Source organism: Propithecus coquereli, unplaced genomic scaffold, assembly GCF_000956105.1.
Source record: "Propithecus coquereli isolate 6110/MARCELLA unplaced genomic scaffold, Pcoq_1.0 Scaffold2, whole genome shotgun sequence".
NCBI classification, from domain to species: domain Eukaryota; kingdom Metazoa; phylum Chordata; class Mammalia; order Primates; family Indriidae; genus Propithecus; species Propithecus coquereli.
This window is the reverse complement of record NW_012144966.1, coordinates 3234323-3259327: the sequence shown is the minus strand read 5'-3', so window position 1 is coordinate 3259327 and position 25005 is coordinate 3234323. Positions and strand designations below refer to the sequence as shown.

Genomic DNA, 25005 nt, shown 5'->3' with positions numbered 1-25005 from the left:
AATAAGTAACTTATTTAAAATGATTGTTGGTATTTGCCATTCAACAAAGGGGTGTTGTGATATCACTAACTATATGAAAATCAGAAGACGGAAATCTGCAAGGATTATCTGCTTGAAAAATTAAGAAGAAATAAGAAGATTGTACCTGAAAAAGACAACTTAATGTATATAGCTGCAGAAAGTATGTTTACATATTTTCATTTAGATTGGGGTTGACAAACTTTTATGTAAAGAGCCATATTTTAAGCTTCACGGGCATATGGTCTCTGTTGAAACTACTCACCTCTGCCACTGTAGCAGAAAAGCAGCCTTTGACAATACATGAATGAGCATGACTATGTGTTGATAAAACTTTATTTATAAAAACAGTGGCTCATGGGCCATAGTTAGCCTAACTCTGATTTAGATCAGATGATTCTTCTTTAAATTAATTTCACATATTTTCAATTCCAAGATTTATTGTACATGTACATAAAGTAAAATAATAGCTGTTAATGTGTTTACTCCATTATCAGGAGAAGAACTTCACACACAAATAATGTTGGATATATACCAGCATTACGCTTTCAGAAAAAGCTTAGATGCTTTCAGAAAAAGTAGCTAATTTCAATAATGATTTAACTTTTTTCACCTAATTTATGTATTCAAGTAAAGTTTTAAAAAGAGCATTATAATGAATAATATAAATTTAGGTAAAACATTTATCATAGAAGATAAAATTTGTTTTTTGGAAAAAATACAATACACTTTTAGGGAGAGCATGATGAAAATAATATTCTTACTAAATTAAGAAGTTTACAGGGCAGATAATGTGCTTAGAACTGGTTGTGGTATATACACAATTTGTAATTGTGCCCGAAGTAGCAGCAATATTCTACCCATCAAAATAGAAGCTGCAATTGTAAACATTTACAAATACACGGAAAAACTGAACTCCAAAGTTTTTGTGACAAAGCTGAGGTAGAACACCAGGGGGGAAAAGTATTCAATAGTGGCAGTATGTGCATTTTTCCTTTTTCTTTTCTTTCTTTCTTTTTTTTTTAGCCCATCAATAAAAATCTCAAAAGGTAAAAGGAGCCCTTGAAGAATTACTTTCTGTGTCAATGTAAGTATAAATAAGTCCTCTAAATATTAGTTGTATTTTGTTCAAAATCAATGCTGAAGTTGTGAACACTGGCAAAGTCAAAAGAATTTTAAAAACACAACACAAAGAAGCCAAGGCTATTTCTTCTGTTAAAATACGTCTTGTCAGATGCATATTCACTGCTTGGGGGCAGGAGGTGTGTGAGTTGGTACCACCTTTATGGAAGCTTTAAAAATGGATGTTTAGAAATATATGCTGAGGAATAATAGAACACACACTCAAAGACAGGATGTTGGCTGCAGTGCACAGGGAATTCAGCCAGGAACTGTACCAGGTGCTGTGACTGCACAGTGTGTATAAATTAGACACAGTCCCGGGCCCCATGGTGCTCTCTGCCAAAGTGATTTATAGAAGCAACAGCGAGAAACAACCTGACTTCCAATAATAGAAAAATGGTTCACCAAATGATAACACAACCATGAAATGCAATACTCTGTAGTCGCTAAAAATTATGCTGAGAATCTATATTAATTAACATAGGAAAGGACTCACTATATAATGATTGTATTTTTGAGAATCTTTAAACAATAAGCTTTTATTAATTCTATAATCAGAAAAATCAATGAAGATATTGTTATTTTTAAAGAGTCTTACTTTCAGTGCTTGGGTTTATAAATTATAGAAACAGGTCAAATCTAATATGTTTCTTTAACTCCCTTGGTACAACATTTGATTCACCTTTGTTTGATCGTCTTCTTTCTGGAGAGCCTCTAATTTCTGCCTCTGCACCTGTGTGGGTTTGGCCCATCCTTTTTCAATGTCCTGTATTGCCTTAAAACAACATAAATTGTAAAATTAGTAATCTTAGCAGAAATTAATTAATCTGACAAAAACATACCTGTATGAAGGGCTATAAAAACAGACCCAAGTGGACATACATTTAAGGATTCAACATGTTAGAAAGGTTACTTTTTAAATTAGTGGGTTAGGAAGAACAGCTAATTTGGGGACAACTGGCAACACTTGACAAAGAAAATAAAATTAGCTTTTCCCCACACTACCCAATCAAGTAAATTCCAGATAGATCAAAGATTTAAATGTAAAAAACCATACGAGAACTAGAAAAAAATATTTTTATCTGATTTTGAGATAGGGAATATCTTTTTAAGATACAAAGACCAAAATGTCATAATTAAGGAATAGTAATGTATAATTACCTGAAAATATAAAACTTCTGTACATAAAGACCACCAAGAACAAAACTAAATGAAATGGCAAACCAGGGAAAATGACTGCATCATATATAGCAAAGAATTAATATTTATATAAAGCAAAAGGAAAAAATGTAAGCATTTCCAGTAGGAAAATGGACAAAAGATATGTATTGGCAATTAACAAAAAGACCCTGGCCAGGCGCGGTGGCTCACGCCTGTAATCCTAGCACTCTGGGAGGCCCAGGCGGGCGGATCCTTTGAGCTCAGGAGTTCGAAACCAGCCTGAGCAAGAGCGAGACCCCCATCTCTACTAAAAATAGAAAGAAATTAATCGGACAACTAAAAATATATAGAAAAAATTAGCCGGGCATGGTGGCGCATGCCTGTAGTCCCAGCTACTCGGGAGGCTGAGGCAGAAGGATTGCTTGAGCCCAGGAGTTTGAGGTTGCTGTGAGCTAGGATGATGCCACGGCACTCTAGCCCGGGCAACACAGTGAGACTCTGTCTCAAAAAAAAGAACAAAAAACAAAAAGACCCCAAAATGACAAATACATTTGACTCATAAACATTGATGTGGTAAAAAATTGTTGATAAGGCCATAATTGTTACTGTTTATACTAAAAATTTTCAACTTATTAATAGTGGCAGACACACGAATAGTGCTTATTATGCATTCGGCTGTGTTCTAAGTGCTCCAAAACAAGTCAGTCATTACAGCCACTCTGTGAGGTAGGAGATGATATGATATGCCCAAAAATAGGTAAATGAGTTTGGGCATAACCAAATAATAGACTATGCTGTCATTAAAAATTATACAGAACATTTAACCACATGGGAAAAGGCTGTGAATTATTGATAAAAAATCAAGTTACAAAATAGGAGTATAGTAGTAGACCTTATATTTTTATAAACCAAAAAATAAATATAAAACAGAACAACAAAAACTTTGTATGCATACTTATGAGTCAAGGCAATGAATGCGCTTATAAATGAAATATATATGAAATAAACACATCAACGAAGTCAACAGTTTGAGTGTATGGTTAAGATTTAAGGTGACATTTCATTTTTGAGCTCTTCCATATTTGCAAATTTTTTATAAGATGAAAACAAATTTTGCAATTTTTAAAAAATTAAAATGGAATATATTGTTGGCCACTGTCTGGTCAGCTTTGGGTAACGGCCAACTGTCCCCAAACTCCAAATCCTTAATGGGCTTCTCAGTTGTTTCCTAATCCATTGCAGGTTTAAGCAGAGCAATACTGGGCTCAAAGACAGAAAGGGCCTGGAAGACAACCACCCCCTGTGGAAGCTCATCCGAGTTGTTCTGGAGCGGAATGAAGCATGGACATGACAAAGACTGTCTGCTGTCTGCCTTCCCTGCTAGGCCCTCCTCCTGCGAGCTTCCCCCTCCTGCTGGCACCCCGTGCCCTTCCCCTTTAGCTGGCCTGGCCCCGGGGCAGCTCTGGCATTAGCGGTACATCTCATCGGCTGCACACACACAGGCTGTGCTACTGTGGTTTATCATGATCTAACAGAATCGGCCACTGTTCCTCAGCTGGACGGTCAGTCCCTCAAGGGAAGACCCTGTGACCTTCGCCTCAGTGAATCTTGTCCAGTGTTCTGCATACAGCAAACACTCAATAGTTCTTTGCCAATTATCAGGTGCTTATTTGCACCTTTGTCTGCACGTAAGTCTATGTGTTGCGTCCCTCAGTGATATTGGTAGGTTATGCTTTGTCTCTAAGAGAAGAGAATATTCAAGAAGCTAAATACATTTTGGATACTGCTGTTCAGGTTGAGGGAAAAGGATTTAGAAGAAAAATAATATCTGTTGAGAACTTGTTTTAGATAGATTTTCTCACTGACTTTTTTCTCACCAACTACAGTCGTGCCTCCTTTTCCTTGGGGGATACCTTCCAAGACCCACAGTGGATGCCTGCAACCACAAATAGTACGAAACTCTATATATACTGTTTTTTCCTCTATATACATAACTTCAATAAAGTTCAACTTATAAATTAGATACAATGCTCTTGCACTTTGGGGCCATTATGAAGTAAAAGCAGGGTTATTTGCACACAAGCAGGGCGATACCAAGATAAGTCGATCTGATAACTGAGATGGGTACGAAGTGACTAACGGGTGGGCAGCATATACATAGTGGATACGCAGGTCAAAGGGAGGGTTCATGTCCTGGATGGGATGGAGCGGGATGGCATGAAATTTCATCACGCTACTCAGAACAGCACACAGCTTAAAAGTTATGAACGGTTTATTTCTGGAATTTTCCATTTAATATTTTTGGACCGTGGTTCACCACAGGTAACCAAAACCATGGAAAGTGAGACCTCAGATAACTACTATATGCAGTGGGATGGTAAAAATTACCACTATTTTATAGATAGGTAAGTTGAGGTTCAGAGAGGTTATGACGTTTCAGATGACCCAGCAAGTAAGCGGCAGGAGTTAGATTAAACCAGATCTAAGCGCTAACCCCAAGCCACTGGATTCCTACCAGGCAGGCAGTACCCACCCCAAGGCTTTCTCCTTGCCACCAACTGTTGTCAGAACACACCACACCACACCAGAAAGGAATCATCATGGGCACGAAGAACTAAACACTTTTTCTCTCCCGAACTCCACCTGATGTCAGAACCCCATAAGGACTGTTAGCTCAGGGCAACAGTCAGAGAGAAGGCGTGGCTAAACAGGACTCACGGCGGTGAGCACTGACCAAAGATACGTCAGTCATCCCTAGGAGACCAGGATCCTCAAACACAGAGATTTAAATGTCCCACAGCAGAGGTAACACAATTGTTTTTGTGTCACTACCTTTGAAAAGAGTTGACCCTGATTATGGGTTCACAAGTCATCTATATTTAGCACCTTGCTCCAAGTTGGTGCAGACAGTGAGTCGAGTCTAGACAAATGTCTCTACTCAGTTCTATGGCTCCTTCCCTGAAGACTGGTTGACAGGGACTTACACGGAACCTAATTTTAAAAAATCGAGTGAAATAACATAAGCCATGGTTTTCATGAGCTTCAATCACACGCACTGCAGTGGCCTCCACAGCCGGCACAGTGGTGAGAAACGGAGAACATGTGCTTGCTTATCAAAGAAAGGCATTGGCCACTTGGCTCTGGCTGGTTGAAGCATGGCAGAGGACGGCCAGGGACGTATGTGCCCGCACAGGGGCACGAGGCCACGGGAGTGTTAGGAGGCTAAAGGTCAGCCCCACTCCCCTCACCAAGCCACAAGCCCCAGTGTGGGGCTCGGCCCCCCATGGAGCAGGAGGCACATTTTTCTAATTTGTACAAACTCACTGTATGGGCCAGCAGTGGCTCTGCTGAAACGCAGACCCAGAATTGACTGAGCCTTCAAATTTTTAGAGAAAACCCAGAAATTTATACTTTTAAATGCAATCTCTCATTTTGTTAATGTCACTCAATTTGAAAAAGGAGAATGCTTATGTAAATTTAACATCATGTAAAAAAAAAGAGAGAGAGAGAGGAAAGGATTCAGGTTGGGAGAATCCACTTGACTCCTTGGACAGCCTCAGGTACATCTGCTTTTAGAAAATCAAAAGGATGTCTTCTCATAGTTAATTATAATGACTCCATTATTTATCAGAATTCATCAGAGCTTTTTGTGTTAACTTTTCAAAGGATGGCTGCCTCTCGGTCATTCACATATTCTCCAGGGCACAGGGGAAGGAGACGCAGTCTCTGTCCTTGGCCATTCAGAGTCTGGTGGGGGAGAAAGCGGGTGAACTGGTATTAACAAGGCTGGGGGAGAAGCGCTATAACAGAGGATATAGACAAAACACCGCCGGAGCAGGGAGGGAGGAAGGCGCTTTCTTCTGAGGAAGGCCAAGGAGGGCTTCCCAAAGGAGGCAGCAATTGTGGCCCTGACTCTCCTGCAGAGCTTGGGCTGCCTTTTGACTCTCAGTAACTCCACTCAGGCTCCGGGAATGATCGTCATGATGGTGGTGATAATGGTAAAGACTATTATGACGGCAACTATAGTATTTTGAAGATTTTGCCAGGCGAAGAGCCAAGGTTCAAATAATAGTCTATTAAAGCTGGGAGAAACTTAGAGACTATTAGTTCAACCTCCTTACTTAACAGGGAGACATGGTGGTTCAGAAGGATGAAGTGGCTGGCCCAAGGCCATACAGAGAGAGGGCTAGTGGCAGAGCAGGGGACGGACTTCCTTTCTGAAACTGCGATTCAGTGAGCTTTCCATGAAGCCACCCTTTTTCCAGCTGCGAGCAGAGGAAATACCATCATCTATTTCTCTCTGGTTTACAACTCCTTAATGAAGACAGATTAAAAAGTCACAGCAAGTGTTACAGCTCTTTTAGACTTTGTCTAGCAGGTCTTCCAGTCCTCACTGGAATACTCCAGTTAAAAAAAGAAAAAATAAGTCACAGCATGGGGCTGGCAGTTCTGACCTCGCATCACAATGAGGCCTGGAAGCCATGCCATCAAGACTGAATTTCCCACAGGAACGATATCAAAATTAAGTGCTGTATTCTCAACCAAGGATGTGACATGAAATAAACCAGACACAATCAATAATGTGTCATAACAGCAAGGATACAATGGCGATGAGCTTTGATGAACATTTAAAACAGTAAATTCTGCTCCAACTCACATAATGTGGGTACACCAAACATGAGTATATACGGATCAAAGTGTAATATGAAATGAATTCAAGCTATATTCTGGCCATAAAAATATAATAGTGAATATTAAACAATTATTAAGTGATATTTTGATTTGCCTCTTTAGAATTTAGAAGCGCTTTGTGGTCTTGGTCTCTTAAAAAGTCCCCTAAGGAAGTATGCGCTGGGGTTCTTTCTATGCCTTCTAATAAGCCACAGCACCAAAATCCACCCACTGCCCGTTTTGTTACACCCAAAGTACTACAGTAGGTACTGTTGTTACCTTGTCCCCTTAAAAAGCTCATTAAAATTAATGACTGACGCACCATCTCTCCCCTCTCTGCAAAATTCTCCCTCCTGAGTTGGAGGTAGCCTTGGCGGGGATGTGACCCGGCCCCCGTCTGCTGCTCGACTGACCGTGGGATGTTCTGAGGGAGCTCCCTGAAAGAAGTTTCTGAGCCTCCCTTCCGGAATCGTCAGGCTGGGCCTGGGAAGCACCAGGTCTCTGAGCATGCTGGCGTGGTGAGCGTGAGCACTCTGGGCAGCTGGTGAAGCAGGCGGAGAGCTGCGGTGGTGCAACGTGGTGGGTGTGTCATGGCTGTATCATTCCACCGCTTGGCAGAACCTTCGCCATACCAGACAGGGGAGGGGAAAGGAGGCTGAGCTCTAAATTTATTTATTTATTTATTTATTTATTGAGACAGAGTCTCACTGTGTTGCCTGGGCTAGAGTGCTGTGGCGTCATCCTAGCTCACGGCAACCTCAAACTCATGGGCTCAAGCGATCCTCCTGCCTCAGCCTCCTGAGTAGCTGGGACTACAGGCATGCGCCACCATGCCCGACTAATTTTTTCTATATATTTTTAGTTGTCCAATTAATTTCTTTCTATTTTTTAGTAGAGACGGGGTCTCGCTCTTGCTCAGGCTAGTTTCGAACTCCTCAGCTCAAACGATCTGCCCGCCTCGGCCCCCCAGACTGCTAGGATTACAGGCGTGAGCCACCGCGCCCAGCCTCTAAATTTATTTTTTAGGAGGTTGGGGGATAGGGGTAGGCAGGACCAACTACATAATGTGTAGGCCCTACCTGTGACAATGAAAATGTGGGATCCCTGTTCAAAAATAATTAAGAATTTCAAGATGGCAACAGCAGAGCATTAAACAAGCACAGCGCCCTACACAACTGCACGGGCCACGGGCCCAGGAAGTTGGCCCCCAGGGCAGGTGTGCTGCTTGTTGGCTCAGGGAAAAGAGGGTTATACTAGAGTGAAATTCAGGGATCATGGGTGACTTTAAATGATCAGGGATATCCTTTCTAGGTTCACATCAAATTAGCCTAAATAACAGAGTTTCAGCTGCAAATTCAGACAGCAATTGTTAAAACAGAGGTAGAATTATTTTTTAACCCTCTCTCTGAACTCCTCTACTTCTTTTGTTTTTTTTAGTTATGGTAAGATATATACAACATAACATTTACCACTTTACTCATAAGTAAGTGTACAGATCAGTGGCATTATATACATTCACAATAACCATCACCACTATCTATACCTAAAAACTTTCCATCAGTACCCAACAAAAACTTACACTGATTAAATAATAACTTCTCCTTCCTGCCTCACCTCAGCCCCTGGAAACTTCTATTCTACTTTCTGTCTCTCTGAATTTGCCTATTCTAGGTATGGAGATAGGATTATTAGCTACCACAATTTTTTGTAATGATTCCAAACCAAAACGGCCTATACGCATGGTCTTCTGAGAATTCTTGGTGACGCTCACCTGCATGTAGAGCAAGCCTACAGCCACTCTGCAGTCCATCAGCATGGTGTCGAGGGATGGATCCATATACCTGCGTCATTAAGGAGCGTTAGATGAATTCGTATGGCGCGGAAATGCGCACACCTGGGAGAGAGTGCCTTCGAAAGCGGTAGCCCTCTACCCTGTGGAGCAGGGCCGCCTCTCTAACAAAGCCACACCCCTATCTATACTTGGCCACCTTCAAGGTGTCCCTCCACCTCTTTTCTTTCCTGATTTCTTTACACTGTTAGCTCTTGCCTGGTGGGTTCTGAGAATAAAGATGAAAACAAAAAAAAAAGCTTTAGGGGAATAGTCCATATCTCTGTTCACATTCAGCCTCCCTCTTGGCCGCCAAGTCCTGGATTCCCTTTCCCCTGCCCCAGTAATTGGCAGAGTCATCTTCCCCATATGGACCCACCCCCACATTCGCCACCCCGCACCCAGGCCACCTTCACTGCCTGAGCTGCTCTGGTAACCTCCTCCCCAGGCTTTCTGCCCCAGTCGTGTGCCCTCAACCTCAAACTCCACATCCTAACCACAGTGGTCTCTCCGGAGTAACCCTTGAGACTCTCATAGCCCTGGAGTTAGATCATCTGCCTTTCCTGCTTCCATGACCTATAGACCCTTTGTGGGACAGCTCCTGTTCTCACTTCCAGTCCCATCTCTCACCATCCACACCCCCAGCACTGCCTTCCAACCATGCTTCCTCTCCTCTCTCCCTGCCTGGAAGACCACTGCCCTGGCTGACCTCTTTCCCTGACTGATCTGCCTTTCTCTGCAAACCTCATGCAATGGCCCCTCCTCTAGTCCCTACTCCCCAACGTTGTGTTGGCCACCCATCCTCTGTGCTTCCTCAGCACCCTGAGTTTATCCCAACCACTGCTCTGAGCAACTTTTCTTGACACCAGATGTGAAGACCCCTGAGCCCAGGGGCTGGGTCCTATCCTGAGTTGCCCCTCTGCATCTTGGCAGAGTGACTTGCAAACGGCAGGGGCTCCATGTCTGTCCATTGGATCCAGAATCACCAGGATGAACTGAAATCAGTTACTGCATAAGCATGGTAGCATGTTAGGAAGGGACAAAAACTGTCAGGAAGGGGTGCACTGTGGCTGATCTATAGCCAACCAGAAGGCAGAGGTAAGCAGAGTCGCTACCCTCAGAAGCATAGGGGGAACAGGCTGATGGGGTTGGCTTAGACCACCAGGAAAGTCAGGGTTCCACATGGCATTCCATTTAGCTACATACTCACACATCCCAGAGGCCCCTGTGTGCAAAGAATAGCAACTGTTGCATGAGAGACTTATAGAGCCCCTGACTCATCCCAGACTGGGCCTTCGAGAGGCCAGGGCAGGCACCCTCTCGTCTGGAAGTAACCACATATCACTGGAGAGATGCACCCAGAGAATTCTCAAAGAAAAATCCTAAAGACTCCAACTAGACCTTACTGTGAGGCCTCATCTGCCGGGAACTGTGTAGCTTTTGGAGCTAGCCCCCTTGCTTCCACCCAGCAAGGCCTCCTTCTGGAAAGAGGACGAAGCACTTGCGGAATCCTACGCCAGGTTCTTCCCTTTATGGGTCCTGGTCCTCAGCTCTAACACAGAGGTTCCCACGAGCACAGCCCATCTGCCTGGATCTGAGACGCTGGCTTATGATTGGGTAGATGTTTTATCTTGCACTTATCATCTAGAATTTACCTGTTTAATGAAGACATATGCAAAGCCTAATTTCTAATTCAAGCTGCCAGGTAAGGAACAGCATCCTCATCTGAACTTTGATCTCAAGTTTTCAGGAAAGCTCATGAGCAAAAAAAATCTATGCTCCAGGGATTTTTTTTTTTTTGCTTATTATAATCATCGTTATCATCAATATGACAGTAACAAACATGACCAAAATGTATTGGACATATGGGATTACTTTATTATACCCTCACAATAATCCTATGATGTAAACACTATTATTCCCATTTTAACAGATACAGGAACTGAGGCCTAAAGAGCTTGAACAACTTGGCTAAGGTTATACAGCTAAAACTGAGAGAGCTGGGACTTAGAGTCACATACTCTGATCCCAGGAACAAGTGTGCTCAGCCATCACCTTAGTGTAAGCAGCTTCTAGAACACTGTTCTCTAAACACTTAAATAGAACTGAGTCCTTTTGTCTTTCTCAGGGTTCCATGCCACAAGATGTTGACTATTTCTCAGAGTACTTCTGAACAATAGTATACAAACTTCTAGCTTTGCTGGAAACATCCTTCCAAAATTCAAAGCCACAAACTGGGGCTCTAGCAAGGCCAAGTTAACTGCTATTCCTAGATTTCAAAATGCCTTTTGTTAAAGCTTCTGTACTCAGAGTACAGAATAAGTGGTCTGGGTGGGAGTGAACCTAAGCAGCAATGTGATATAATCATGATAATAAACACTGGGAACTGCAGATTACAGGACTGGGAGTGGGTGAGTGTCCTTGTTCTCCACAGGACTCCCTATTTCTGGCGGAAATGATAGTATTTTCTGCAGAGAGACACATGTCCTAGGAATATGGGTGGCCCTGGTCCATATCCTTTACGAATGTAAGCCCAACACTTAGAGTTCAAATTCACTGCAAATTGGCTGAATCCACCCTTTGCCTTCAGAGAATGCCACACTTCAACAGGTGAATCAGATCTGCTTGTAATAACCAACCAATTCTTTCCATGAATGCAGTCAGTAATCCATTCCAAAGCAAACCCATGGCCAGCAATGTATCGCCATTACCTGCTTCGATCCATGTCCCCTGGCCTGCCCCTGTTTTTTCAAGCCTTGCCGTCTTGATTGCCTTTCAGTAGAGAAGTAGAATAGACGGCAGCCATCCTCATTTTAATACCCCTGGAGCATTCACCTGAGACCAGGGAAAGTCCTCCTTAACATCCTATTCTGCAGGACAAGCATGCTGGTTCATTTCACCCTCTCGTCTTCATTGCTTTCCCTACGACCTTCCCGGAGTCTGTGGTCTCCAGCTGTCAGCGGGCCATGAGCAGGATGTAGCGAGATGTCCTCAAAGGCCTTCTGGACTCAAGTATCTACTCACCACTTTCTGAGGCCAACTTTACAGTTCTCCACTTCGGAACTTCTTCGGAGACTAACATAAGGAAGTTCAAAGTCCGCCAGTTTTTTCACAACTAGAGAAGGGGGAGAGGCAGTCTTACTGCTTGAAAAGCACAAAGAGTTCACATGCAGCAGCTTTCAGATGAGAAAATAAATCATTATTATTGGAAAGAATAAAACCACGATAAGAATATCCTCTTGCATTTGGATGTAATTTTTAACTTTCTGAAGTTCATTCGAAGAATAAATATTATTTGATCCTCATAAAATACCAGCCCTTCGAGTGGGGGATATTTCACACCATGCTATAGATGAAGAGATAGGTCCAGAGACATCCAGCGCTTTCTCCAGCACATCATAGCGCCCAGGGGCCCGGCCACTATCCAACCCTTTAACTTTCAGCTCAAACCACCTCCCCACAGCTTCTTGAGGACATATGTAAATTACTTTAATATTCCTGATACCATTTCACAACTAAAAAAGGAACAAATTTGTAACATCTAGAAATACACTGTAGAGAAAAGCAAAATCTATGTAATTAGACTGTCTTCTTACACTATCTCATTACGGCTTTTTTTAAGAATCTAAGAACTTATTTCTATCATCTATTTTATAACGAATATTCCTTAACAAGGAGAAATCATGCTGTGGTGGGAGGTCCTGACACCTGGAGTCTAGCACTCCATCCCCGGGAGGGCGTGGCATGGCTGGTGCCAGTGGCCAGGCCCAGGGTAAAGGTGAGAGGGACACCAGGATTGGGACTGGGAGTGCAGAGGAAATGCAGTTACTGGAATGGCCTGAGGTCTTGCTCCCAACGGTGCTACCGCTACCGTTCTGGAGCTGCTTGGCCCCAGCTCTCCCTGAACAAGGATACAACCTTCCATTCTGCAAGCCTTTGCCCCAGGGGCCAAAAGAGTAGTAGGGACAACACCGTGGGGGTCGACTGGCCCCTGCTGTGACTCCCCCACCCCGTGGGCCAAGCTCCTGCTCACACCTACACACCCATCCTCCGGCTGCCCTCATTCCTTCTTTCATTCTTACCAGAGAGCTTGCCCTCCTTGCAAAACTGAATGAGAAAGAGGCCGAAGTAGCCCAAGAGCTCCCGACACAGTCCGATTTTGCGTGCCACCACCTTTAACCAAAGACAAGCAAAAGGGAGAAGGTTAGGAGTATCCACCGTGCTTCCTAACTGACATGCAGAATTGGAAATTGCTTGTGCACATCAATAAAAACTGCTCTCATGGGTTAGTAGACACTCAAAGAAAGCTTTTTGGAATCTAAAATTGGTACATACTTATTTTAGAAAATTTAGAAATATAAAAAATTAGAGCAAGGAAAATAAAAATCAGTCCCACCACAATGGGCAGAGGCTGGTTATCCCACCTTGGATGTGAACACATCTCCTGGGTCATTTTGGTCTTTATTGTCCTGTGGAGGGCAGCAGCCTTCAGTAGCCATTCCCCATGAACATCTGTCCTTCTGTGATATCTGCCCCCAGAGTGTGCACACTAATTTGCCCCTCTGCAGGCTGGATTAGAAGACAGTCAGGAAAGGGTCACTGCCCAGCTGGCATACCAACGTGCTCCTGCTACTGTCCACCTCTGACACTCAGGCCTACTTCTCTTTGATGCTTCCTGCGATGGTCTAGGGTAATTTACTGTGACGTTTGCTCCATGAAAACCTCAGATGCCAGGCACGGGCTGCCTGCATTTCGCTTTCCTCTTCGGCTTTTACATCAAACGGCTTTCATTTCGACACCAGTCGTTTCATTTTTACCATCTGGTCTTCAGGCTGTAACTTCACACCGTTGTACATCCATTCAGCTTCCCTTAGTAGGAACTTCCACCCGACCACAGGCTATCTCCCTGCCACCCTCCCAGTCTGGCCCCTCTTTAAGACTGGGCTCTCATAATTTCCTTGCACTTCCAGTCTTAACTTGCTAAATCACCTCTATAACACGCAAGGATCTGCCTCCCCGGCACTGTAATGATGCTCTGACCATGGCTCCCGGTTCTCTAGGTGGCAGTCATGAAAATACCAGGCTCAAAGGGGTATTTTCTTGTCAGAGATCTGCAAATTACCCCGGAAGGCAGTCTGATTAGCTGGCTGGTATGAGCGGGTGTTCTCAGCATAGCTTTGAAAATAAAGAAACGCCCAGAAACAGTTTCTCAGCTTTCACTAGACGTGATTCCCATTCCCCTTCTTTCTACTTCACTTTCCCCGCCACGCCCTTGCAAAACACCCAAAAGCGAAACGCAGGGCTCTTCTGTGTGCAGGGGTGACTGTGTGTGGTAGGTAACAGCGCAGGAAAGACATCTTTCCTGCAGTAAATCTGACCCCTGTCCACTCCAATCAGATCTCTCTCTTTTCTGATCCATTTCATGAAAGTAACAAGGTTACATGCCAAGGCAGATAGAGAAAAGTAGGGACAAAAAGGAGGACAGGGAAGCCTTTGGGATTAGAAAGATGTAAATACAAACTCTTTTGAGAGCAGTGAGTGTCAGCAAAAGAGACAATAATATTTTCTCTCTTAGCAAATGTTAAGATGATTCAAAACACAAGCACCACCAGTAACTCTACAGTAGTGCTAGAGTTTAGCCTGCTGCCAGCCCTTAATGAGCCAATTAAAAAGTAACAGGCAGGATGGGGGTGAGGTGAAGTGGAGGAAGCAAGGTGAGCATGGCGGCGAGTATGCTTAAGATGTAGAAGATGATTTTTAATGAGAAAATTTAAATTATGGTTTTATGCAAGCTAGAGAATTTCCCAGCCCCTGGAAGGAACTTCACATCTGTGCCTGGCCAAGTGCTCGCTTGACCTTTTATGGAAACTACCACTTCTAGGGTAGGGCCTCCAGTTTAACGTACCTGAATTGATGATGCCAATGTCTCGGGTTTAGTTTCTCACAAGCCAACGCGATTGGAAGAGAGAAAGCTTGTTTTTCTAAGATCACAAGTGAGTTCATTGAACGTATGTATTAGTTTCAAGTTAAATGGACAAAACAGATGGTACTCTAGAGGTATTGCCCCACTCACTGCTTATTCAGCACTCCCTCTGATATCAATAACAATATCAATAATGATCAATAACCATATTATGGAACATGAACTATTTTTATAATTACTTAGACACTGTACTTGCTTAAAGGTAAAGTAGCTTACCCAAACTCACACAGCCTCTACGTGGAAGCACTATACAGTCCTGCGTCACTTAACTACAGGGATATGTGCTGAGAAATGCGTGATTAGGCCATTTCATTGTTGTGTGAACATCGCAGAGTGAACTTACACAAACCTAGATGGTATAGCCTACCGCACCGCCAGGCCGTATGGTTTAGCTTATTGCTAAAGCTGTACATCGTGTTACTGTACTAATGTAGGCAATTGTCACACAATGGTGAGTATTTGTGTATCTAAACATATCTAAACATAGAAAAGGTACAGGAAAAACACGATATTATAATCTTATGGGGCCACCACTGCACATGCAGTCCAACACGGACCGAAACGTCGTTACGTGGTATATGGCTGTAATCGGAATCCAGGGTTCATCCTAAGCCCAGCAGATAGGAGATGCTAAATGACCACCACGACCACGCTTTCCTGCAGGTGTGTCTAGTTTGGCCAGCAAGCCCAGTGTGAAAACATGACAACCAGGACGCCTTCGGGCAGGGTGTCCAAGTTATCTTCCATCCTGCAGCTGCCCCCCTGAGCTACCTGCCTGGCCCTAGATGCATCTGAGTGTGTGGACCCCACGCTCCTTCTCCTTCATTTCTGTGTCCGTCTCCTACTTTGTAGGCCCTGGCCAATGTAGGGAACTGTGTTTTTGTGGTTTTTATTTTGAGTGCAAACGCCATCGAGCATCAAGGGCCTTTGATGCTTTTTAGAAAAATTATTCTGGAAATCAGTATAGAAGATTAGCAAGACTGGAAGCAGGGAGATGACTTTAGGGGCAGCTGTAGAAATATAGGTAAGAAATGACGAGGGATGGAGCTGAGGTCGGGGCCTGGTCATGGAGAGGAAGAAACGGAGAGGTGATGAGTGTGAGAGGTTTGGGACACAGGATCAGCAGCACTTGGAGGATGGAGGAGGAGGAGCCTAGAACTTGTCAATGAATGGCCTCAGCAAGGAGATGCTGCAGGCACCATTCAACCACGTGGGGAATACAGAAGCCAAGAAAAGCTGGGACAGGGTATGTATGATGACTTTAGGAAGACAGGACCAAAATAATCATCCTTGGGCAGGACTAAGATCTAGAAAAAGGGTGCTTCCTAATCTGGAGATGCAAACTGCTCCACTGAGGCCAGGAGGGCACAGGCAGGCTTGAACCTCCAGGCTGGAAAGAGGAGACAGACGCTTAGGTAAAGGCAGGCCTGGGAGCGCAGCGCCCATATGGGAACGCTTCCCTCTCCCGGCTCGGAAGGGGTCAGATACCACAACCCCAGCACCAGAACGTTCTGTCCTTTGAAAAGTCCTAGGAACTTTCTAACTTCTTCATGTTTATAACTTTTTATTCTCTCTTGCATGTTTCACTGGAGGGTTAGAACTAAAATCTTCCAAAGGAAAAGGCCCTGGGAGCTCGATGTGGGCGTGAGGAGACAGTTCCCCTCCATGGCCCGGGGTCTTGATTTCGTTAGTCCTCAGAGAGCTGATGGAAACTCAGGTCTGGCCCTGTGCACCCAGAATTAGACCCAGCAGAGCGTCGGTTTCAGGGTTTTTTTCTGTGGGGAAAGAGAGGCCTTCAAGAAACACCCTGTCGCCCTCTGCCAGGAACCATCACCAGCCCACCTGGGTAGAATCTGTTTCAGACTCTGCCAGGCTCACACCACTGCCTGCTCTCAACCATGGGACATCCCGTAATAAAGCATGTTGCACATTCCTGGGCCGTATCCCTGGCTAAGTTCCAGGGAGGTGACAGCAGCTGGGGGACGCACCTAAGAGATCTCTGGGAAATTGGTGCCCATAGGAAGGGTAAAAGCAAAGAGTCCCTGGAGGACTGGCTGTGTCTCAGGTTCCTTGGTAGGTCTCCTGGGAGATGCCAGCACCTCTGCATCCATAGGGTAAAACAACAGGCAGGAAGCTTCTGGAAGGTAGCCATATCCTAGGCCCTGTTTTGCAAACAAAATTATTCCTAAATTCAGTTCTGGAGCTGGAGTTTAAACACAGTTTACCTCTAGGACTCTTTCAGCAGTATCTGATGTTAGAATTTCGACTTCAGTACTCCTTCCATCCGGCAGAAATACATCCAGAGACGCTTTCTTGGTAGCGATGTTAAATGTGTTCTATAAGCAAAAGGAAAGCAAAGTAAGACCACAAGTGAGTTCATTGAACGTATGTATTAGTTTCTATAGGCAAAAGGAAAGCAAAGTAAACTTCCATACCACCCTCCAAAGCTGCACATGCCGCCCCGAGTGAACAGGCAGCAGTGGGGGTTGCTCTGGGAGGGCAGAGTGGGGGTGAAGAGGGGCCAAGGCAAAACAATGACATGAAGTTGAATAATTTCCAAATAAACAATAGAGTATCCATTTTGGAGAAAAAGGTTTTGATAAAATCATCCACATACTTAAGTTTCAGAATTAACATTCTCATTTTTGAATAAAAGTCTGTATCTTAGATCCTTTTTGACACTAAACATCTGAGGCTTTTCCTCATGGCCCAATTCTCCAATTCTTGGACATCAAGTGGGTGTCCAACAGTTCAATTCAATTCTGACACGATTTACCTGGAATTAGCATCCGATCCCACAAGTTAAAGGGCTCAGTTCCATGATGCTGCCCCTCTTCAGACTCCAGCTGTAAATGGGGTGCCTGGGCCACCCACATCTCTGTGCAGCCGAGTACAAATTCAGGGGTTCCCATGACCTCCTCTCAGGTCTGGTAATTTGCTAGAACAACTCAGAACTCATGGAAACAGTTTACTTAGGACTACTGGCTTGTTATAAAGGATACAACTCAGGGACAGCCCAGCAGAAGAAGTGCACAGGGCCTGGGGGCGTGCGTGGAGCGTCCATGCCCTCTCTGGGCGCAGCACCCTCCCAGCACCTCCACATGTTCACCCACCTGGGGCTCCCCAAACCGCATCGCTTAGGAGTGTTTGTGGAGTTCTGTTATGTGGGCATGTTTGATCACGTCACTGGCATTGGCGATTGAACTCAACCTCCAGCCCCTTCTCCTCTCCAGGTTGAGGGCGGGGGTGGGGCTAAAAGTTCCAACTCACTAATCCTGTCCCGGTCTTTCAGGGGACCAGTCCCCATCCTGAAACTACCTAGGAGCCCCCCAGCCAAAATTCAAGTCATTAGCATAAACTCAGGTAAGGTCGAAAGGTACTTGTTAGGACTAACAAAAGATACTCCTATCACTAAGGAAATTCCTAGGATTTTAGGAGCTCTGTGCCAGGGACTGGGGATAAAGATCAAGTGTGTTTTTTATCATGCCACACCAAGATATGCAGTAGTTTATGATTCTGTTACAGCAAAAATCTGAACTGCATGAACTATGCAGCCAGCACGGGGAAGCAAGTCCAAGTCACCATCCAGTGAGTGAGTGTCCATCTGAGGGCGTGACACCCCCAGCCCCACACAGCTGTGCCTGGGCTCTGTATTCTGCGAGGGGAAGGTCAGGCCCTAGAGCAGTAGCAAATCTGGGGACCTGCAAATTTCTGGGGATGGAGTACTCTGTACTGTTGACAGGCTAGAGACACTGTAGAGTTCAGAGAAGCCATCAGAGTTCAGAGAAGCCATCAGAGTTCAGAGAAGCCTGGGGCTGAGGCTCCAGTTACCCCAGGGAGAGGGATCCTGGAGGAGGCGTGGCCTAGAGAGGCCAGTGGCTGCCCGAAAGGGGCCTCACAAGGTGGTGGCATCTGGGGTGGACAGTTCTCAGCATCTCCCAGACAGGATCCTGTCAGTGCACAGACTTGCTTCATCCCTTCTGATTAAGGTCACAGCCCTTCTCATCCCAGTTCCCTGAGAGGATTAAACCCTAATGCCCCAAGGCATCCATTGCCTGCCATGAATAACTTCTCTCCTAGGCGTTTAGAATGGTATAGTCACGGGACATCCTCGGGAGAAGGGGAAAGGAGCGAAATCATTTTCTGTGTTCGGAGACTGCTATAGAAGCCCGAATACTAGTAACGCGGTGGGGGTGGGGGTGGGGGAGGGTGTCTCTTTACTGACCAGAATCTTTGCATCCAGCCCAGGTCACCTCCTTCTGGGTGTCGGGACGGGGGAGGGAAGATCCTAATGACCAATCAGAGGATTGTTTGGGGACCGTGGAGCTGGGGCTCGGGTAAGCCGACTAGGTGCAAGCCTTCCCCCTCCACAGGCAACGCCTCCCCTCCCTCGCCCTCCTGACCACTCACAGACACGACAGATCAGGCCTTGGGCTTTGTAGGGACCCAAGGGGCTCCAGCAACACAGTCCCCTTGCCCAGGCACCTCAGAACGCTAATCGCATTAGTGACAGGCTTATTTTCCTGACTTTGTTATCAAAGGGGAAGTTTGACTTTAAATTTTAATCCCCCCCCATACATACAGTGACTAAGTTTCTGCGATTCTGAATCTAAGTACTTTAGAAGAGAAAATCTAGATCGCCACCTTTGTAACTCTCCAATAATCCTGTGGCTTCTTGCTTGGGCTCCAAATCAGCGAACCAGGGACCCCCTGCCAGGTTTTCCCTTCCCACTCCAGCGCTAGGACAGCTCACTTCCTGGCGGCTTTTGAGAACCATGCAGAGCCCTTCAACAGAACGTCCGACTGCTGGCTTCTCTCCCCCAGCGTGCAGGCCTGAGCCCCTCACGCGACCTCAGGCCACTTTCTTCACATCTTCTCTTCCACTCTGAGCTTCCCGGGGTGGTTTTAAAAGATTTCCCGAGTTCCCCTGCAAACATGGTAACTGACTGGTGGGCCCCCAAGCTGAGACACAGGTAGTCAGGGGCAAGGAGATTGTTTCCCCAGAGCAATTGTTCCACATAGGCCCTTTCCAGGTACATTGTTGCCTACGTCTTGGGTCTTTAAAGGTTTCGGCCTAGACTCACAACATCTGTCACCTCAGGGGAAAAGTTCAAAACAAATGGGAAGAATGGTGCTGCTTTATGATGAGATTCTAAAGGAGAGCCTAGTGTTAATTTATGTTATAATATCTCCATGCAACTCCCAATTCAAACCATATTGCAGACTGATAAAATATCTAAATTATATAAATAGTTAAAAATGACATAAATGCATATATGTATTAAATCCTTCTGCAAAAGGAAAGTGAGGAAGCAGATCAGACTGGCTGAATGGGTCAGATTGCAGATGGCCCTGAAATCAGAGACTCGAGGATTTGATTAAAGAGGCAAAAGGGAGCCAGGTGGTTCTGGATCAGGGACATGGAAGAAGAGAAACGAAGTTATAGGAAGATCTGTTCGGCAGTGTGGTGCAAACAGACTAGAAGAGACACTGAAGGAGGGGGAGACCCCAGAGAAGTTGGCAGCTGCCATCTGCACACGAGGTACCGAGGGACTGGGCTAGGAACACACAACCCAAAGGGCAGACTGCTTGGGCTCCGAGCCCAGCTCCGTCACTCACTGCGTGTGACCTTGTGTGAACAGGTCACTTCCCCTCTCTCTGCCTCGGCCCTTCAGCTCTAACCTGAGGATGATAACAGTGCCTACCTTGTCGGGCTGAGGTGAGAATTCAAGGAGATGATGCATGTGGAACTTAGAGCAGCACCCATCACCAACACTCAAACGCTAGCTGTACCGTTCTGTTTTTGTTAGCAGTAGGAATGGGGAGGAAATGACATATCTTAGATTTGACTTAGTGGCAACAGCTAAGAAGGAAGGAGCCTAGAAAATATTCAGGAAGGTGTTTTCAACACTCACACCCGATCGCGTTCTGAGTCCTGCATGCTTCACATTCTGGACTGTTTCAAGTCCACCTTCTTCCCTCCATCTCCCACCATCACCTGAGACCTGGCGGACGTCTCCTCTGTCCTGGACTGCCGCGATGGCCTCCTGCAGGTCTCCCTGCTTCCATTCTTTCCCCCTACTGAGCACTCCCCACACAGGAGCCAGAGAAATATTTTTAAAACACAAACCTAAAAATGTCCCTCTCTTGCTTAAAACCTTCCGATGTCCTCACACTGTTCATAGGGCACCCAACTCTGCCATGGGGCAGGGTGAGACAAATCAGTGGGTCTCTGCCCCTCACTTTCCTCCCTTCCCCTCTCTAGTGCATCCTACAGGTTGCCTGGTCCACTGGAATCTTCCCTCCCTTAGAAAGGAGGAGGAAGGAAGGGTGGGGTACTCACCTTCAGCTAATCTTGTACTGCTAATCTTGAGGCAAATGGCCATTTTTACCACGACATGGAGGGCAGCAAAGAATGGAGTTGACAAGAGAGGAAAGCAGGGCTGGGGCAGGGGTGTGAAGGAGCCAGCCAAACTTCCATGACCTTTCTGTTAAATGAGTAAATCTCCTTCTTGTGATTTTGTCCTGTGCAATTGAAAAAGGCCTGACTCATATGGAAGGAGTTGATCTCCACCTCATCCACTCTGTTTATTTGTTGAGTGCTCTTGGCTTTTTTACACTTAATTTGTTTAAAGCCAGGTTAGATGGCTGCTTAGACGCTAAACTCCTTCAGAGTAGGATTGTGTGGTGAATTTATTTTGAACAGTGCCCTGTACAAATGGACATTTAATAATCTTGGTGCCATATTCCTCCGAATAAGCCAAATGAGATGATAAAAAGAACCAGCATAGTGATGTCTCAAACAGAGCATTTAAAAATGGCTCGTTGTTATACACAACCTCCGTCTCTAGCTCACCACTGCATAGTTATCCTACAGATATTTTAGAAGAGCACATTAAGGCTAAAGTCTCCAATGTTCTGTTTTGACATCACAACACTGGTTGTGGTCGAGGTAACCTCCTCTCAGTGCAGAACCTCCACAAGAGAGGCAAAATGTTATTGAGCCACCAACTCTTCACCATTGCTTAGGATGAGACAAATTGATTAGCAACTGGTCCTCTCTTTCCTCCTTCTCTCTTGCACCTCCTACAGGTTGCCTCACCCAGTGGGATTCTGACTCACAATCTGTTTCAGCCTTTTCCACTTTCCCCAAGACTTCACCATGCCTACCGCCTCCCTCATTCCCACTCGTTAACCTCACCTCCTATAAGTCACAGAGAAAACATCAAGTGGGAACTCACTCTACTTCTGCTCAAGGTCCAAGCTTGGACCATGCCTGCAGCCTCACCCAATCCTTCCCTTTGTCTTATGTTCAATTTCAGAGGTGCCCTTCCTCCACTGCATCCCAGATCGAGTCCCACCCTCTCCTTCCTCAAGGACTTGGTGCCACTGGTTACCAAGGTCTCTCCTGCCCACCAGCAGGCAAACATACTCAAGTCTCTCTCATCCTAAACAACAGAAAGACAGAGACTCCGGGTGTACGATCTCCCAGAAAAAGAATCTGACCTGACTATGCAAAAATTCTGTTTTCAGCACTGGCATAGGTACAGAAAGAGTTAGTCATATATTTTAGGACAACTAGGCATATTTTTTCTTCTAAGTGATGCAGTTTTAACTCAAGGAAAAAAAACAGGTATCAAGAAAGTAAAGGTAATCATAGATGTTATTTGCTTCTGCAGTAAAAAATATTTCCATATTATATATATGGAAATAATATAATAATCATATAGTAACTAAGGATTTAATTTTTAAAAATTGTGGTGTCAACAAAGTTGGGGAGAAGGGAGGAGTAGAAGAGGTGATACAAGAAAGCTGGAATCATCATCCCTATAAAAGTCAGTGGATGGTGTTTAAAAATTGAAGAATAATAGCCAGGTGCTAATACCCAGCTACTTGGGAGGCTGAGGCAGAAGGATCGCTTGAGCCCAGAAGTTTGAGTCCAGCCTGGGCAACATAGCAAGACCCTATCCCTAGGAAAAAAATGAAGAATAAGAGGTAGTCATAGATATACACAATTAACCTCCATATTTTTAAGTATCTGAAGAAAAACTAAAAGATTTGAAAGTCCCTGCCTCAGGAGGGCTGAGATCTGTTATAATTCTTTTTAGCACTATTTTACTTTTAAAACAATGCATTTTGCTTTTATTAAAAAAAAATGTTTAGTAAAATATTGTCAAGACGAGAGAAAGTGGCATCAAAAGATGTTTATGTGATGAGATAAAAGTACAAAACAGATAAAACACAGGTTTGGAGTGGTAATCAAAGAGGAAGTTGGCTGTATTTGTAATATTTGAATTTTACTAGAATCTTTTAATGTACTACTTATGTAATTAACCAAATGTAAAAGTAATATAAAAACATAATTAGGCTGGGCACCGTGGCTCACACCTGTAATCCCAGCACTTTGGGAGGCCAAGGTAGGAAGATCATTTGAGCCCAGGAGTTTGAGGCTGCAGTGAGCTATGATCGTGCCACTGCACTCCAGCCTGGTCAACAAAACCAAAACCAAAACATACCAACTAGAGGGAAAAAGTCAACTTGGTAGAGTTGGGGTGTATAAAAAACAAAACATTAAATAAACTGCCATCTCGATCTATGGTGCATCAGGAAGAAAAGCACAATTCACTTGAGAACATTGAGAAAATTGCATTCATTTTCAAGAAACTTCAAAATTCTCCAACACCATGGGCCACCTTAACGTACTTTAAAACATGTGCTCATTTCAAATTGAATTTAACAACCAGAGAAATCTTTTCACCTCTCAAGATCAGTGTGCTTTGTTGATATTCTGCTTGGAGATGGAGGAAAGCCTGACAGCCCTGGTGCTTATTTCTGAGGTTTCTTACCCCAAAAAACCCATACATGCACTCAACAACCTCTAAACTTCCATCACAGGTAATGACGAGCCCTAATCTTTTCTCTACAAGGGAAATGGGAAATATTCTTAAGAGGATATGGGGAAACAGTTACTTCCCAGAGCTCCCAAACATAGACACAGTTTTGCAAAACTTCCTGAATAAGTAAGTTGCCCCTAACTTTCCAGACACACAAAAGCCACTCCAAATGCCTTCTCAGTCTTCTTCTCAAACGTGTAGCTTCACGTGAGCCCCTAGAACACTGCAGTTGAAAAACCAGGAATGTAAAAAGGTCTTTAGTCTACACTTTGATTTTGCCTTGTCAAAAGTCCCTTTATCTCTAAGGTGATCACAGAACAAAAATCTAGAGCAGAGTAAGTCAGAGGAGGTCCAGATACACCGACAAGAGGGATCGGGTGGGCTACCCCCACTCTAGAAATATCTCCCACCACCCATGGAGCAGGGAGCTCAGTCCAAGCTCCCAAGCTAATCAGATGTGTGTCCTTGGGCAAGTTGCTTAACCTAAAAAAGGGATAATAGCACATCCCTTAACAAGTTGTGAGGAATAAATGAGATACTGTGCCTGAAATGCTGGGCCTCACACAGATTAAAAGCCCCGTTAGAGGCCAAACCCCTCTCACTGTTGCGGCTTGGCTTTGGCCGTCCTCCATAGCGGCTTTCCTCAGAAGGGCTCCTGGAAGGTCACACGTAGTCAGGTTGTTAATATGGTGCGTCCTTCCCCAGAGGCAGGAAGATGCTCTTGGATTAGCTGAGCGCCGGAGCAGGTGATTATGTGGCAATGACCATGGGAAACAGCAGGCGGCTGCACTGATCCAACGCAGTGAAAACAGCCAGGTGGGGAAACTGCCTTATCTCTGCTCCTTGGGGTCCCTTCACAGTCTGGCAAATCTGCAAACGAACACTGCTCAGTCCACCCCCAGCCTCCCGACACCCCTGCAGGAGCAATCTGGCCACAAGTCAAGCCAGCCATGTCTCTCTTGCGTTTCCTGCATCTACTTGCTGCCAGTAAGTCCCTCTGGCCCTGGAGGGGGTGCAGGGAAGAGTCTGCTGGCAGTGGGAGTACACCCACCCCAATAAAAAGTGGCTACTGCTTCCCTTTCACTAATATCAGTCCTAGTCTCCCCAAACCTCCAGCTATTATGTTTAATTTTTCTCCCAATGGGAAAAAAAGACACCTAGAGCATACGATCTTCCCTTCCTGCCCACCCCTTCAAACGCCAGCTTAGACCAAGGTACCCTCGCCCCCACCATATCTCCCAGACACACACTCATCCTGTGGCACTGCCTCCCAGTCCTCTTTTCACTGAGTCACACACCAAAATGACAATATTTGTACTATACACTGG

The 25005-nt window shown here is 44.9% G+C and overlaps 1 protein-coding gene across 1 annotated transcript in view; it reads right to left on the bottom strand.

The window, feature by feature from the left end:
* Positions 1–25005, bottom strand: part of SNX31 (sorting nexin 31) — a 65581-nt gene that overhangs the window by 21149 nt on the left and 19427 nt on the right. Inside the window, exons 5-9 of the mRNA XM_012643597.1 lie at positions 17009–17119; positions 12883–12973; positions 11825–11915; positions 8744–8813; positions 1823–1915 (exon numbers count right to left, since the gene is read on the bottom strand). Coding sequence (XP_012499051.1) covers positions 1823–1915; positions 8744–8813; positions 11825–11915; positions 12883–12973; positions 17009–17119 — 456 coding nt within the window. The remainder of the gene's footprint in view (positions 1–1822; positions 1916–8743; positions 8814–11824; positions 11916–12882; positions 12974–17008; positions 17120–25005) is intronic.